At 43.1% G+C, this 16966-nt stretch overlaps 1 protein-coding gene across 2 annotated transcripts in view; it reads right to left on the minus strand.

The window, feature by feature from the left end:
* abcg2a (ATP-binding cassette, sub-family G (WHITE), member 2a) overlaps positions 1–16966 on the minus strand; it is a 76900-nt gene that overhangs the window by 54234 nt on the left and 5700 nt on the right. For both annotated transcript variants that reach the window (XM_060851306.1, XM_060851305.1), the window contains exon 2: positions 9359–9576. In XM_060851306.1, the coding sequence (XP_060707289.1) occupies positions 9359–9561 (203 nt within the window). In that variant the 5' untranslated portion in view covers positions 9562–9576. The remainder of the gene's footprint in view (positions 1–9358; positions 9577–16966) is intronic.

Raw genomic sequence — 16966 nt, forward strand, 5'->3', positions numbered from 1 at the left:
TGTGTAGGTGAGGTCTGTATTCATTTGAATTTATAACTATAGCTGCAAATGTGTTGCTGGTCAAAGCACAGCAGGTTAGGCAGCATCTCAGGAATAGAGAATTCGACGTTTCGAGCATAAGCCCTTCATCAGGAATTGATTCCTGATGAAGGGCTTATGCTCGAAACGTCGAATTCTCTATTCCTGAGATGCTGCCTAACCTGCTGTGCTTTGACCAGCAACACATTTGCAGCTGTGATCTCCAGCATCTGCAGACCTCATTTTTTACTCGAAGAATTTATAACTATAGCAGGTTAATTTATTCAAACATACAAAATTCTTAGGGGACTTGGCAGGTAGATGTGTAGAGGTTGTTTACTCTTGTGGGAGAGTCTAAGACCACACAATATAATCTCAGAATGAGGGCTACCCATCTGTGATAGAGAGAGAAGGCATTTCTTCTTTTAGGAGGGTAGTGAATCTCTGGAAACCTTTATTGTAAAGGGCTGTTGAGCTGGAGGTAGTATGGGTATTGAAGGCTTAGATAGATTTTTAATCAGTAAGGGAATCAAGAGATACAGGGAAAATGCAAGAAAGGGAGAGTTATCAGATCAGCTATTGATCCCATTGAATGGGGATGCAGATTCAATGGGCTGAATGGCATATTTCCACTCCTATATCTTCTGGTCTTATAGGATGAGGGGGAAGCCATTTAAAACAGAGATGGTAGAACAGGCTCAATACTTCTGGCCCAGTGGTCCCATGGAGTCCTTATTGCAATACAGAAGATTGTGCAGCCAATTTACGCACAGAAAGCTTCCACTAACAATAATAAACAAATTATAATTGTTAGTGATAATAAACAAATGATCAATTTTTGTGGTATTGGCTGGAGGATAAATGGAGATTGGGGAATGCTCCCCAGTTTTTCTTCAAAATGGAGCGTTGGATGATTCTGTTCTATCTTATTTCCCCAAATGGATGTGTCTTGGTTTTAATTCCTCCTCAGAGATGTCAGCTTCAACTCGATCATGCAGCCATGGCTTAGACATCTCCGTTCTAATTGATTAAAGACTTGACAGTAATCTAGGTTTGTTCAATACATCGCATCAGTTGTATGTCACTTTGATCTTTTACGATAAATTCTGTACCCTATGATCCTGCCCAGCTAGTTACCTGACGAAGGAGCAGCACTCCGAAAGCTTGTACTTTCAAGTAAACCTGTTGGACTGTAACCCTGGTATTATGTGATTTTTAAAAAAAAACTTTGTCCACCCCAGTCCAACACTGACACCTCAACATCTTTGCAAGAGGAGGAGAGTTCGGAAGTAGAGATGTTTTACTGCAGTCATACAGGGCTTTGGGGAGACCATTCCTGGAGAATTGTGTGAAGTTGTGGTCTCCCTACCTAAGAAAGATTACATTTGCCACAGAGAAAGTGCAGTGGAGGTTCACTAAGCAGGGATGGCAGGACTGTCCAGAAGAGAGATTGGTTTGACTGGGCTGACAGTCTCTAGAGTTTAGAAGGATACGAGAGGATCTAATTGAACATATGAAGTTAGAACAAGGCGGGACAAACTAGATGCAGGGAAGATGTTTCCCTGGTTGGGGAGTCTAGAACCAGAGACATAGTCTCAGGATACAGGGCGGACGATTTTGGACCGATATGAGGAAAGATTTCTTTACTCAAAGCGTAGTGAACCCATTGGAATTCTCTACTACAGAAGGTGGTGGAGACTAAGTCACTGAATACACTCAGTAAAGAGACAACTCAAACTTTAGATTTTAAAGGCATCAAAGCATACAGGCAGAAAACAGGAACATGGCAGAGAGAGATGGAGGATCAGCCATGATCAAATTGAACTATGGAGCATGATCGAAGGGCCAAATGACCTACTCTTGCTATTAGTTTTGACATTTCTCATATCACTTTTGCCTCTTTTATTACTAATTCCTTTAAATTGGTCCCATCTTATTCCCAATTCCGTCACGAATGGGAACATTTTCTCCCTATTACTCTGTCCAGACTTCTCATGATTTTCAACAGTTCAATCAGATCACTTCTCAGCTTTCTTTACTAGAAGGAGAACAATCCCAATATAGAACACAGAATACAGAGGGAAAGCAATTAATTGAAAATATATCTGAACGGAGACTTTAAAAAATAAAAGTACAGCACAATTTTAGTGAATACACCTGTGTGCATTTATTATTTATTAGCATCTCACCATTTGAGGGTATAAGTTCAAGTTATATTTAATTATTAACTCCCAATAGAATTCTGCTGAGTAATCAGGCATAAAAATTCTGATGCATCATAAACAAACAAGCTCATCTAAAACTCTGCTATCTGCATTCCACATATACCAAATCCCATTCCATAACATTGGCTCTATGACAATGGTTTTGCAAGTCATGTTTATTTGTTGATCCATTCCCCGGCTCACACTGTTCCACCTCTGTGGCTTCCTTCAGCCATTACCTGCAGAGATTTCTTTCAGGTTTGGCCTTGACCATCCTCAATTTTCATTGTTAACTTTGGTCCCAATATCTCCATGTGACTGTTATCAAACTTTGATAAACATCTCTCCCGTGAAGCATTTTGGAACGTTTCACTGTGTTAAAGGTATCACATTAATCCATGCTGGTAATATCATTTGATTTGACTGTCAGGTGTATTTTACAGTAAGAATACAAAAACAAACAGTAAAAAAGATTTCACCTGTTGCCATGAATTGGCAGCATCTTGAATAAAGTAAAAAAAAAGTTGGAAGAGAGTTCGTATATCAGCAATTTAAGGATCATAATTTAACAGCTACGTAAGTCAAATGGAACAAATAAAAGTTTGAAGTATATTATGGACAGAGACCATAAAAGAGAAAGTCAAGAAAGTGGTGTGACTAAAGGAGCACGTAGAATAAAAAAAAAGCACAAAATAGGCACACAAAAAAAAATCACAATTCAGAAATACAAGCTCACCCTGCACCAAGGAAGCTCAGAAACTGCAATCTTGGCTTTGAGAGCCAGTGTTGACAGTCTGTAGCACAGATTAGACCTCTCCTGCACCTTCTTCATATGCGGTGCCATGGGAGTGTGAGGCACACAGTATCAAGAGAGTGGCTGTGGCTCCAGGGAAAGGTGCTTACTGTCTTCAATCAGGACAATAACATCTTGCACCCCCTTCAAACCAGTAACCTCTTCAGTGTCACACAACAAACCAGGCTAGGCAGGCGCTGTCCAGACCAAGAAGCTGCTGAGACCAGCTGGGCCTTCAGGGCCGAGAGGTGTAAGGGCTCTCCTCGCACAGCCCTCTGAAGTAACCACAGTCGAAACCCAGCAGGCTGTGAAGCTGCAGCCAATCGGGAAACAAACAAAGAAAGCAGGCACTGAATTTCCCAAGAGTACTGCTCAATATTATGCACAGATGGAATGGACATTCTGGATTACTTTTGTATTTGTAATTTAATGTCACTGTTTAAATTTATAGTGAAGTGAGAGAAAAAGCTGTAAAACTGGACTCCAAGACAGTAAGCAAATGACAATGTACTGGGATCCGTTGACATGAACAATTATGGTCTCTTAAGAACAGCTTATTCAATCAGGCCATAAAATATGGGGGCAGAATTAGGGCAGTTGACCCCATTGTGTCTGCTCCACCATTAGATCATGGCTGATATGTTTCTCAACCCCATTCTCCTGCCTTTTCCCCTTCACCTTTGACCCCCTTATTAATCAAAAACCTATCTAACTCCGTCTTAAATGCAATAATTGACTTGGCCTCCATTGCCCTTTGTGTCAATGAGTTCTACAGATTCCCCACCCTCTGGCTAAAGAGATTCCTCTTCATCTCAGTTTGAAAGAGTCGTCCCTTCACTCTGATGCTGTACCCTCAGGTCCTAGTCTCTCCTGCTAGGAGAAACATTTTCTCCATGTGCTTCAGATTTCTGAAGCCTTTTTCCATTTAGAAAGTAGTCCATGCCTCTATTTTTCCTACCAAACGTAGCAACAATACCCTCAGTTCATTCACTCATATTGTTACTGTAAACGTTGAGAGTGTGGTGCTGGAAAAGCACAGTAGGGCAGGCAGCATCCAAGGTGCAGGAGAATCAACATTTCGGGCATAAGCCCTTCATCAGGAATTGTTACTGTAGAAGGTGAATAGTTGTGGTTCCAACACTGACCCCTATGGAACTCCACCAGTCACCAGCTGCTGTCCTGAAAAATAAACCTCTTTAATCCCACAATCTGCTTTCTGCCAGTCAGTCAATCTTCTAACCATGTCAGTACCGTGCCCCTAACATCATGGGCGCTTATCTTATTCAAAATGCAACTGACCCTCCTTTATAATATCCACTGGCTCTCCTATATCTAACTTCTCCACAAAGAATGTTAACAGATGTATCTGGCATGACCCTCCCCTTAATGAAGCCTTGCTGATGCAGCCCTATTTCACCATGCACTTCCAAGTACTCCTCAATCTCATCATGCAAAAGCGATTTTACAATCTTACCACCAATCAAGGACAGGATAACAGGCCGATAGTTACTTATTATCTGCCTCCCTCCCTTCTTAAATGAGGTGTTACATTAGTCATTTTCCAGCCCTCTGGGACTCCTGATTCCAGCGATTCCTTAAAGATCACCACTAATGCCTCTACAACCTTCTCAGCTATCTCCTTCAGAACTCTGGGATGCAGTCAATCTATTCTGGGTGATTATTCCATCTTCAGACCTTTCGGCTTCCCCAGTACCTTCTCATTAGTGATGGCCACTGGACTCACCTTGGCCCCCTAATTCTGCCATGCTATTGGTGTCCTCCACTGTGAAAAACTGATGCAAAATATGTGTTCAGTTCCACTGCCATTTCTTTTTTCCCTATTACTACTGCTTTCGCCTCATGTCCCAGTGGTCCCATATCCAGTGTTGCCTATCTCTTACATTTTAGATATGTATAAAAACCCTTGCCATCTTCTTTTAATATACCAGTTGGCTTACTCTCACATTTCATCTTTCACCCTCCTGTTTTGTAAAGGCTTCCCAATCCTCTAGCTTCCCACTAATCTCCACAACATTGTCTTAATTTGTTTGCTTTTCTTGCTGTCCCGGAGTTGCCTTGTCAGCCATGGATGCCTCTCTCTCCCCTCAATATGTTTCTTCTTTCTAGGGATGAACTTCTGCTGTGGCTCTCAAATTACCCCAAAAACTCCTGCCATCGCTGCTCTACCGTCTTCCCTACTAGGCTCCCCTTCCAATCAACTTTGGCCACCTTCTCCCTCATGTCTTTTGTCGTTCCCTTTATTCAATTATAATACCACTAGTTCTGATTCGAGCTTCTCCCTCTCAAACTGCTCCTAGGGTTCCTTCACTTTAAGCTCCCAAATCAAGTCTGCCTCACCAAATCCAGAATTGCCTGTTCCTTAGTGGGCTCCACCATAAGCTGCTCTAAAAAACAACTGATGCTGCGACCACCCTAGTTTTCCCAAGTCCACCTGGATAGTGAAGTCCCCCATGATTACTGTAATGGTGTCTTATGTTCATATCTCCTGATGTACTTTCTGCCTCACATCCCGACTGCTGCTAAGGGGCTGGACATAACTCCAATCAGAATCATTTTTCATTTGCAATTTCTCAACCCTACCCATACAGATTTTACACCTTCTGACCTCTAATCTCTTCTTGTTATCAATTTATTTTTACGTTTTACAAACAAGGCAACCCTGCCCCTTCTGCCACCCCTTTTGATAGGATGTGTATCCTTGGATATTTAGCTCCCAGCCCTGCTCCTTTGAAGCCAATGTCCCTGTGACACCCACTACCATTTCAATCTCCGCTACAAGCTCAGTTATCCTTTTTTGTAAAATGTGAACAGTTATGTACAATACCCTCAGTGCTGTGTTGCCTGTTCCCATTATCTGCTGTGCCTGAAGTTAGATTCCCAAACATTTCCATGTTTTCGGTCTATTACTTGTTCTGGAAACTCTCCTGAATCTTACTCCTTTCACTAGTTTAAAACTCTATAATTTGCACTCAGTTCATCTATCCCATTCCAATTCTTTGTGCATTAAGATCCCTTAGCCCTCCCGAACGGCACTGCTCACAGCCCATGTTGCGCAATTTGCCAGGACTCTGAACCCAGCTTGATTCAGATAGAGTCTGTCCTATTGGAACAGTTCCTCTACTGCCAAATCCAAGCCACTGAAGATACTGAACACGTATTTTGCATCAGTGTTTACTGTGGAGAAGGACATGGAAGGGATAGAATATGAGGAAATAAATGGTGACATCTTCAAAAATGTCCATATTACAGAGGTGGTGGTGTTGGATATTGTGAAATGCATAAAAGTGGATAAATCCCCAGGACCTGATCAGGTGTACCTGAGAACTCTGTGGGAAGCCAGGGAAGTGATTGCTGGGCCTCTAGCTGAGACATTTGTATCATTGATAGTCACAGGTGAGGTGCCGGAAGACTGCACGTTGGCAAATGTGGTGCCACTATTTAAGAAGGGTGGTGAGGACAAGCCAGGGAACTACAGACCAGTGAGCCTGACGTCAGTGGTGGGCAAGTTGTTGGAGGGAAGCCCAAGAGACAGGATTTACGTGCATTTGGATAGGCAAGGACTGATTGAGGATAGTCAACATGGCTTTGTGCGTGGGAAATCATCTCTCACTAACTTGAGTTTTTTGAAGAAGTAGCAAAGAGGATTGATGAGGGCAGAGCACTGGGCGTGATCTATATGGACTTCAGTAAGGTGTTCGACAATAGTGGGCGGCACGGTGGCACAGTGGTTAGCACTGCTGTCTCACAGCGCCTGAGACCCGGGTTCAATTCCCGACTCAGGCGACTGACTGTGTGGAGTTTGCACATTCTCCCCGTGTCTGTGTGGGTTTCCTCCGGGTGCTCCGGTTTCCTCCCACAGTCCAAAGATGTGTGGGTCAGGTGAATTGGCCATGCTAAATTGCCCGTAGTGTTAGGTAAGGGGTAAATGTAGGGGTATGAGTGGGTTGCGCTTCGGCGGGTCGGTGTGGACTTGTTGGGCCGAAGGGCCTGTTTCCACACTGTAAGTAATCTAATGTAAAGGTTTAATATGGAAGACTGGTTGGCAAGGTTAGATCTCATGGAATACAGGGAGAAATAGCCATTTGGTTGCAGAACTGGCTCAAAGGTAGAATACAGAGGGTGGTGGAGGAGGACTGCTTTTCAGACAGAAGGCCTGTGACCAGTGGATTGCCACAAGGATCGGTGCTGGGTCCTCTACTTTTTGTCATTTATATAAATAACTTGGATGTGAACATAGCAGGTATAGTTTGTAAGTTTGCAGATGACACCAAAATTGGAGACGTAGTGGACAGTGAAGAAGGTTACCTCAGATTACAACAGGATCTTGATCAGATGGGCTAATGGGCTGAGAAGTGGCAGATGGAGTTTAATTTAGATAAATGTGAGATGCTGCATTTTGGAAAAGCAAATCAGAGCAGGACTTATACACTTACTGGTAAGGTCCTAGGGAGTGTTGCTGAACAAAGAGACCTTGGAGTGCAGGTTCATAGCTCCTTGAAAGTGGAGTTGCAGGTAGATAGGATATTGTAGGTGGCGTTTGGTATGTTTTCCTTTATTGGTCAGAGTATTGAGTACAGGAGTTGGGAGGTCATATTGTGGCTGTGCAGGATGTTGGTTAGGACACTTTTGGAATATTACATGCAATGCTGGTCTCCTTCCTATAAGGATGTTGTGAAACTTGAAAGGGTTCAGAAAAGATTTACAAGGATGTTGCCAGATTTTGACGATTTGAGCGATAGGGAGAGGCTGAGTAGGTTGGGCCTGTTTTCCCTGGAGTGTTGGAGGCTGAGGGGTGACCTTGTACAGGTTTATAAAATCATGAGGGACATGGACAAGGTATATAGACAAAGTATTTTCCCTGGGGTGGGGGAGTATAGAACTGGAGGGCATAGGTTTAGGGTGAGAGAGGGGAAAGATATAAAAGGGACCTAAGGGGCAACTTTTTCCACGCAGACAGTGGTACATGTGTGGAATGAGCTGCCAGAGGAAGTGGTGGAGGCTGATACAATTGCAACATTTAAAAGGCATCTGGATGGGTATGTGAATAGGAAGGGTTTGGAGGGATATGGGCCGGGTGCTGGCAGGAGGGACTAGATTGGGTTGGGATATCTGGTCGGCACGGACGGGTTGGACCGAAGAGTCTGTATGACATCTTCTATTCTGAGATTCCTAACCCTGCATTCACCCTATCTGTGCCTCTCGTGATCTCATACACCTCTATAAGATCCCCCTTCAGTCCCCCTACACTCTAAAGAAAAAAGGTCCTAGCTTTCCCAACTTCTCTCTACATCTCAGACCACTGAGTCCAGGCAACATCCTTGTAAATTCCTTCTGCACTCGTTCCAGTTTAATAAAATCCTTCCGGTAACAAGGTGACCAAAACTGGAAGGAAAGTAAGTAAGCTATGTAGATAAGGGCGTCCGTGACTGAAGGGAAGATTAAGTTACCTTTATCATTTATTTCACTGACATAAACCACATTAATAATTAACCAGATTCTTGCACTGGCATAGCATCTTTATAGGTAATAGTTCCTTCATGGGTCGATAGAATTTGCAGTCAATGTTGAGATTAGAAACTATTGATAAGCACGCTAACTCTGTGGGTGGCGATTTTCAGGGTTACTGTCCTGGCATGTGTTCAAAACTTAACCAAACAACCCATTTATCTCATTGAACTCAGCTTTCTACTTTTGAACATTGATATTTCTTGCCAAAGAAAGTTCACTTTTAGGAGGCGGTTTCTTTTTCCAAACAACTTTATAAATTTTGTCACCACAGTATTTTAAAATCCTTATTTGCAGATGCCTCAATGTACTGCCAAACCCTTTCCTCTCCTTGAAGCCCCCTCCAGCTTGATTAACCATTTAATATCTCCGAGCTCTCCGAAATTCTGTCCATTTGCAGCTCTGAATGTGAAGATCAAGAGTCCTTTCATCAACCACTCGCTCGCTGAGCTCCACACATCCCAGCACCTACCAACTGCCAGACAAATCCCCATGATCTCTAACTGTAGCTTCTTGTTCAGTGGGAGACTGCATCAGATCATTTAGATCAAACCCTTTCACCAAGTTACTAGCTTTAATGCGTCCCGATGTTTCCTCTTCTCTCACCTTATTCCCACACTCTGCTAAAAAACAGACCCAGCATTTCCAGTCATATTTTCAGCCAGCATCTCTCCATTTCTTAAAGTAGTGATGCAACATTCTCTTTCATACAATTGGTAGATCTTCAAGAAAAATCCCATTCTGGCAAGTTATTATTAAACTTTGAATCATTGCTACTGTTCAAATCCACTCAAATCAAAAGACTGCAAATACATACTTGACATCTTTTAGGATTTCCTTCTCATTGGTTTTACGGCAGCAGAGTAAGCCACTCTTGATTTTCACGCTGTAGTAAATGTTGTGGAAGCTAACGGTCGATCCTTTAGATGGCGAATTTTTGTTCGGGTCCGGAGGATTCTGTTCTAAGGTGACAGTTACATCATTCATTGGCATTTCACCAACAGAGCCACTGTTATCCATGATATCTGGTTACCACTGGCGTATGAAACACAAAATGAAGATTTTAAGACTTACAGTTCTGTAAATAATTCCAGAGTACCTCTCCCTAAAGGTTTATAGCATCTATAAACACCATAAAATTACAATCAGTCCAGCAAAATCACAACAAGCAATGACCGTTGTTATGGACCAGGCCAGACCCCCTCAAAACATTTCAAGAAAGTAGCCCAGACCCTAACTTTGCTGGTTGCTTTAATCAGGTGTACAGTGCATGTTCCAGGAGAGGTGCAGTTGGTCAGACCACTTAGTTTTAAACAAAACAAGTTTTATTTACAAGGTTACCAAATGAAATACAAACAACAGAAAACAGAATAACTTAACCTATCTGAAGCCCCAGATTATCCCAACTTAGTGACGCTTTCCAATACTTGCAACAATCCCCATAAATGGCAAAAAAGGAAACAATCAAACACAGGTTCTTACAGGAGAGGAGTCACAGAGAGAGGACCAGCATGGACCTGCTTCTTTGGGTAGCAGCTTCCAACCACTACTACTTGCTAAATACCAAACCAGACCAAACCAAACCAGCATGGTGGCTCCGTGGTTAGCCCTGCTGCCTCACAGCACCAGGGTCCCAGGTTCAATTCCTGCCTCGGGCAACGGTCTGTGTGGAGCTTGTACATTCTCCCCGTGTCTGTGTGGGTTTCCTCCGGGTGCTCCGGTTTCCTCCAAATATGTGCAGGTCAGGTGAATTGGCCATACTAAATTGCCCACAGTGCTAGGTGCATTAGGGAAATGGGTCTGGGGGGGGGGGTTACTCTTCGGAGGGTCGGTGTGGACTGGTTGGGCCGAAGGGCCTGTTTCTACACTGTAGGAAATCTAATCTAATCAAACCAAACCAAACCAGAAAAAAAACTGAGCTGGGAGAACTGGCCACTCCCCTTTCATTCTACAAGTGTTTTGAAAGCCTTGCTCTTGAGGCAGTTTCTGTTAGCTATAATCAAATTGGCCCTAAACCCTTCAAATACAGACTTTTCAGAGTCTGTGTCTTTTACAATCTTGCGGAAAAAAAATCCAGAAACATACCTTGTAAAAGGAGCAACAGCATCACATACATAAAAAATCTTTTCCCAAAAAATGAAACAACTTACTTAATTTGTTTATTATTTAAATTCAGGGACTATAGTTTTCTCATGTATAAATCTAGGCTCGATAAAACATACGATAAAAACAGTCCAAAGATGTGCGGGTCAGGTGAATTGGCCATGCTAAATTGCCCGTAGTGTTAGGTAAGGGGTAAATGTAAGGGTATGGGTGGGTTTCGCTTCGGCGGGTCGGTGTGGACTTGTTGGGCCGAAGGGCCTGTTTCCACACTGTAAGTCTAATCTAATCTAATCTAATACAATTACAAAAGATTAACCGCAAATAGCCAGACCAATCAGCCCAGTGGGTCTCATCTTGCCGAATCGGCAATATGCTGATATTCTTTTCTCCATGTGCTTATCCAGGTTCCACCTAAATGCATCTATGTCTCACCTACTCCTTGTGGTACTGAGTTTCACACACTCACTGGATAAAGATATTTCTCCTGACTTTCATATTCGAATTATGAGTGATTAGTATGTATTTATTTACTTGGAGAAAATAGGAGATTTGATGGAGATAGTCAAGTCTTGACAGTTCTGGACAAAATTGAAATAGAAAAATGTTCTACCTATGAAACATCAAGAGCATTTAATGTATTTGAGAAAGGAAACAAAAGAGACAAGAGGAAATTTATTTTTATGCAGCGAATAGTTAGGATCTGGAATATACCATCCAAGGTTGTGTTTGAGACAAGTTCAACTGAAATATTAAAAGGGGAATTTGTGTGTTACTTGCAAAAGAAGAATGCGCAGGCTTTAGGGATGAAAGCAGTGAAATGACGCTCTGAATTACTTGCTCAGAGAAATGGACCGAATGGCCTAAGGTGCTGTAACAATTTTGTAATTTCTGTGTCTCCTGTGCCTTTCTTTGACATGAAACCCAGAAAAATATTCTGGAAACAGGTAAGAGATTTTAAAAACACATTTCTCATATTTGTGAAACATTAAAACGTCCAAATAGGGAAGATATTCATCTTTATCAGTCATAGTCAGCAGGAATTGTGTCAGACCCAGTTTTAAGCCACCCTATATTCAATGTTAATCAACATAGAATCGTAAAATCCCCACCAAATCCACAATTCATCTCTGCTGAACATCCCACTCAGACTCCCTCCACCCTATCAACTTAATTCTGCATTTATCATGGTAGTCCACCTAGCCTGCACATCTGTGGACACTATGGGAAATTTAGCATGGCCAATCCACCTAATCTATACATCTTGGGAGAAAAGGGAGCATCCAGAGGAAACCCACACAGAAACAGGGAGAACATATAAACTCCACACAGACAGCCACCCGAGGGTGGAATCAAACCTGGATCCCTGGCAATCAGCCACTTTGCCACCCAAATGACAACCCTGTATTTCTTTTGTAGAAAATTCCCAGGGCAAGCAACATCCCTGGTTCTATCCACACTGCTTTCTCAATAGTGGCCATCATATGAGCCACCTGGTAATAGTCCAAGGTACTTGCTAGTCTAGGGAACTGATGTAACTGACGTAACTCTGTGCTAGAAGAAGTTTCTGCAAACAGATGTATCCTCCCAATCATTTCATGTTTCCATTAAAATTTCAACATTTCAAAAGAAAAGACCATTAATCCATCTCGATTCTGAGTTAGGTTAATTTTTGTTCAGCAAATGTATTAGATGTTAAGTAACAGAACAGGATTGAGATACATGTCAACAGTAATGTAACTGAATAGTGGAACAGTCAGAGAGGTCTTGTGGTTGAGCCTGATAGGGTGAGAAAGGAAAGATATAAAAGAGACCTAAGGGGCAACTTTGTCACACAGAGGGTGGTACGTGTATGGAATGAGCTGCCAGAGGAAGTAGTGGAGGCTGGTACAATTGCAACATTTAAAAGGCATCTGGATGGGTATATGAATAGGAAGGGTTTGGAGGGATATGGGCTGGGTGCTGGCAGGAGGGACTAGATTGGGTTGGGATATCTGGTCGGCATGGACGGGTTGGACCGAAGGGTCTGTTTCCATGCTGTACATCTCTATGACTCTATGATGATTTGGCTGAAGAGTCTGTTTCCATACTGTATGATTCTACGATGTAAACAAGAGAAAAAAATCTTGTGATGTGCTGATAATATGACTGACTATGGCTATAATTATAACAGTTATGATAAACAGGACTATCTTGTTCTGCAGGTTGTAACACACTGAGGCAATCAAGAGACATCAAAGGCAGAGATTGGATCGCAAAGGTTGCACATTTGAACCCAACCGAATTTTACAGAAACTTGGAAGATGGCACTGAAGCTTTTCTACATGGCAAAACACATTATACCAACGTCAACTGTTATTTGTGACCAATTTATTTTTAAAAAAGGCACATTCCATGAAGAGAAACTCAACTACATGGCAGACACATTGACAATAATACCAAGTGTCCCATCACATCACTGCTGATTCTTGTGAAACTAAAATTGTGGCTGAGATGCAGTTCCATTGGCTGAAAGAATGTAGCAGCATGGAGACGCACTGTCATTGCTATTATACGTGGCACAGGTCTGGCCTATTCCCAGAACCTGTGCTGCTGCAGTCACCCGGGCCATCTTCCAGTTTATATGGAGGTCAAAGATGGACCGGGTCCGAAGGGACTCGCTGTACAAAGGTCTGGGCAACGGGGAAAAAAAAATACACCCAATGCCACCCTCACCCTGATGGCCCATCTTTGTATGTGGCTGCATCAAGCTGTGCGTGGATCCCCAGTACGCAAACACCAAGTGTCACTACGTACTGAGGTTCTACCTGTCCCCGGTGTTGCGAAGGATGGGCCTGGCCTTGCTGCCGCAGAACGCTCCGAGTAATTGGACCGTTCCGTATCACCTGTCCTTCGTGGAGAAGTTTATGAAGAAAAACACCTTTGACTACAAATCCATCAGGAAGTGGTCAGCACACAGTGTCCTTGAGACCCTTCGGGAAAAGGAGAGGGCGGATCCTATCGAGCGGTTCCCTGAGCAGACTGTCAAAGCCATTTGGCAGAATGCCTCATCGCCAGAACTTTCCAACAAGTACCAAGACATGGCTTGGCTGGTGGTGAGAAGGGCTCTGCCTGTGAGATCCCTTATGCACGCTCAGACTCTCAGTCGCACCGCCCGCTGCCCTCGAAGCGGCTGCGGGGGGGACGAGACTGTCACACACCTTCATCTGGAATGTGCCTATGCAGAGGAAGTCTGGAGAGGAATGCAGTGGTGTTTGTCAAGGTTCGTCCCGAGCAGCGCCGTGACACGGGACTCCGTGCTCTACGGCCTGTTCCCTGGGACGCACACTGAGACAAACATCAACTGCGCCTGGAGGATCATCAACTCGGTGAAGGACGCTCTCTGGGCGGTCCGAAACCTGTCGATCTTCCAGCTGAAGGAGTTGACCCCGACTGAGTGTTGCAGACTGGCACATTCCAAGTTCTGGATCAGTGGTGCTGGAAGAGCACAGCAGTTCAGGCAGCATCCAAAGTGCAGCGAAATCGAGGTTTCGGTCAAAAGCCGGCACATTCCAAGGTCCAGGACTACGTGTTGAGGGACGTGCTGAAGCTTGGTGCGGTGGGGAAAGACCACCGTCTAACGTCTACCTGCCTAAAGAACTACAGGGGGCCCGTGCAGTCATTTGGGCTCTGCTGACACCTCAGCTAAATATATAATCGTACAGACCTGTAAATAGGAATGATTACTCTGTTTCGGTATGCAAACAAATGGAATGTTTACTTATGTATGGCATGTCCAACTGTACAGATCATCAAATTTTATGATTAAAGTATATTTTTGAAATTAAAAAAAAAGTAGCAGCATGGAGACTGTATTCTTTATTCATTTATCACGATTATCACAGCAGACTGAATAAACAACGTGTTGGAAAGTTTTAAAGAGCTGGAAGGATATTATTAACACCAAACAAGAGCTTGTCTGCCTCTGTGGTTTGAGTGTATAAGAAGACTACAATGACAAATATTGCTGTTAAATCTGATAATTTGTAGAAAAACTACATTCTTTCCACTTGGAAGAGGAAGGAAATGATACCAATTGTGGAGACTGTCAAGAATGTCTTGCAACCAACAGGTAACACCTGTTCATCAGAGATACGCAACAAATGGTGTTTGCAGTTTGGCTTTCCAGGAATGGTGTTGGTACTAACAAAAGTTATAATAAAACTGATGGACAATGATCAGCTTACTCATACCACAGAGATTAGAACAACACAACCAGACACATCCTTCATCCCCATCGTCCCTTCTTCCCTGGTCATATAATCTCTTGAACAGAAAGTATTTAAAAAAAACTCAATCAGGAAAAATACACCTGGAATGGCCAAACCACCCAGGCAACGAAAGACATTCAGGACAGCAATTGGGCCAAAGTGACATTGATAATAATTCCCTGCTTTGCTCTCCAGTTTCTAAAGGTTTGAGATGATAGGTGTATCCAGAGTGCTAAAAGACACAGATATACAAGCAGACATGTCACGTGGTTACTGGAGATCAAATGTAACTTTCAGAATACTGCATTCATTGAGTCTCCCTGCAATAGGAAAGATTTTGAAAGTGTTCAGAAAAGATTTAGGAGGAGGTTACCGGGACTAGAGGGAGAAACTGAATAGGCTATTTTCCCTGGAGGGTCAGAAGCTGAGGGGTGACATTATAGAGGCTTATAAAATCATGAGGGGCATAGATAGGGTGAATAGACGAGGTATTTTTCACAGAGCAGGCAAGTCCAAAACTAGAGGGCATAGGAGAAAGATTTAAAAGGGACCTGAGGAGTAACTTTATTATGCAGAGGATGTTGCGTGTTTGGAACAACCTGCCAGAGGATGTGATGGAGGCTGGTACAAATACAACATTTAAAAGACATCTGGATGGTTATATGAATTGGAAGGGTTTAGAGGGATATGGGCCGGGTGCTGGCAAATGGAACCAAGATAACTTCGGATATCTGGTCAGCATGGATGGGTTGGACCGAAGGGTCTATTTCTGTGCTGTTTAACTATGACTCAGGCTGTAAGTTTGCTCTCTGAGCTGGTAGATTTGTTTTCAGACATTTTGTCACCATGCCAGGTAACATAATCAGAGAGCCTCCAGTGAAGCACTGGCAGTCTGTCCTATTTGCTATGCGAGTGTCTGGGTCTGTTGTGGTGGGTGATATCATTTCCGGTTCTCTCTCTCAAAAGTTGGGGTCCAAATTAATGTGTTTGATAATGGAGTTCAGGTTTAAATGTCAGGCATCTAGGAATTCCTGTGTGTGTCTTTGTTTAGCCTATCCCCGGATGGATGTATTGTTCCAGTCAGACTGGTGTCCCTCTTTGTTTATGTGTATGGATACCAGTGATAGTTGGTCATGTCTTTTAATGCTAGTTGGTGTTCAGGTAACTAGTGGCTAGTTTCCTGTCCTTCTGAACAATGTAATGTTTGTTGCAGTCCTTGCAGGGTAATTTGTATATGATGCTCATTCTGCTGGTTGTTGGTATGGGGTCCTTTAAATTCATCAGGAGCTGTTTCAGCATGGTTGTTGGTTTGTGGGCTACCATAATGCCTAGTGGCCAGAATAGTCTAGTCATCATCTCTGAGATATCCTTAATGTACGGCAGGGTGGCTAAAGTGTGTCGTGTCTTCTTGTTTAGGTCAGCTGTGCAGGAATTGGCGGACTGTGCATATCACGTACCCATTGTTTCTGAATATGTTGGACAAGTGTTTTTCCTTGGCTTCTCGTTGTTCCTGGGTGCTGCAGTGTGTTACAGTCCATTTTAAAAACATCCTGATGCAGTTCTGTTTGTGGGTGTTGGGATGATTGCTCCTGTAGTGGAGTATCTGGTCAGTGTGTGGCTTTCCTGCAGACACTGGTCTGCAGCTCTCCATTGGTTTTTCGTTCTACTGTGACATCGAGGAAGGGGAGTCTGTTATTGTTCTCTTCCTCTTTGGTGACCTTTATACCGGTAAGGATGTTGTTTATGTGTTTCTTCTAACTTGTTGCATTTTGTGATGACAAAGGTGTCATCCACATAGAAATTAACAAGACAGATCTCCAAAGAATAAAACCTGAAAGATCCAACACATTCTGTTTCTATGGATTATTGAAGTTACATAAACAAGGAACCCCCCCTCATACCCATAGACTCACTTCCTGGTACACCGACACAGATTATCAAAGACCCCAGCACTGACCCTTGTGGCACACCACTGGTCACAGGCCTCCAGTTTGCAAAACAACCTATCTTCCATCTTTGAGCCAGTTCTGTATCCAAATGGCTAGTTTTCCCTTTATCCCATGAGATCTAACCTC

This window comes from Hemiscyllium ocellatum, chromosome 36 (assembly GCF_020745735.1).
Source record: "Hemiscyllium ocellatum isolate sHemOce1 chromosome 36, sHemOce1.pat.X.cur, whole genome shotgun sequence".
Lineage (NCBI taxonomy): Eukaryota > Metazoa > Chordata > Chondrichthyes > Orectolobiformes > Hemiscylliidae > Hemiscyllium > Hemiscyllium ocellatum.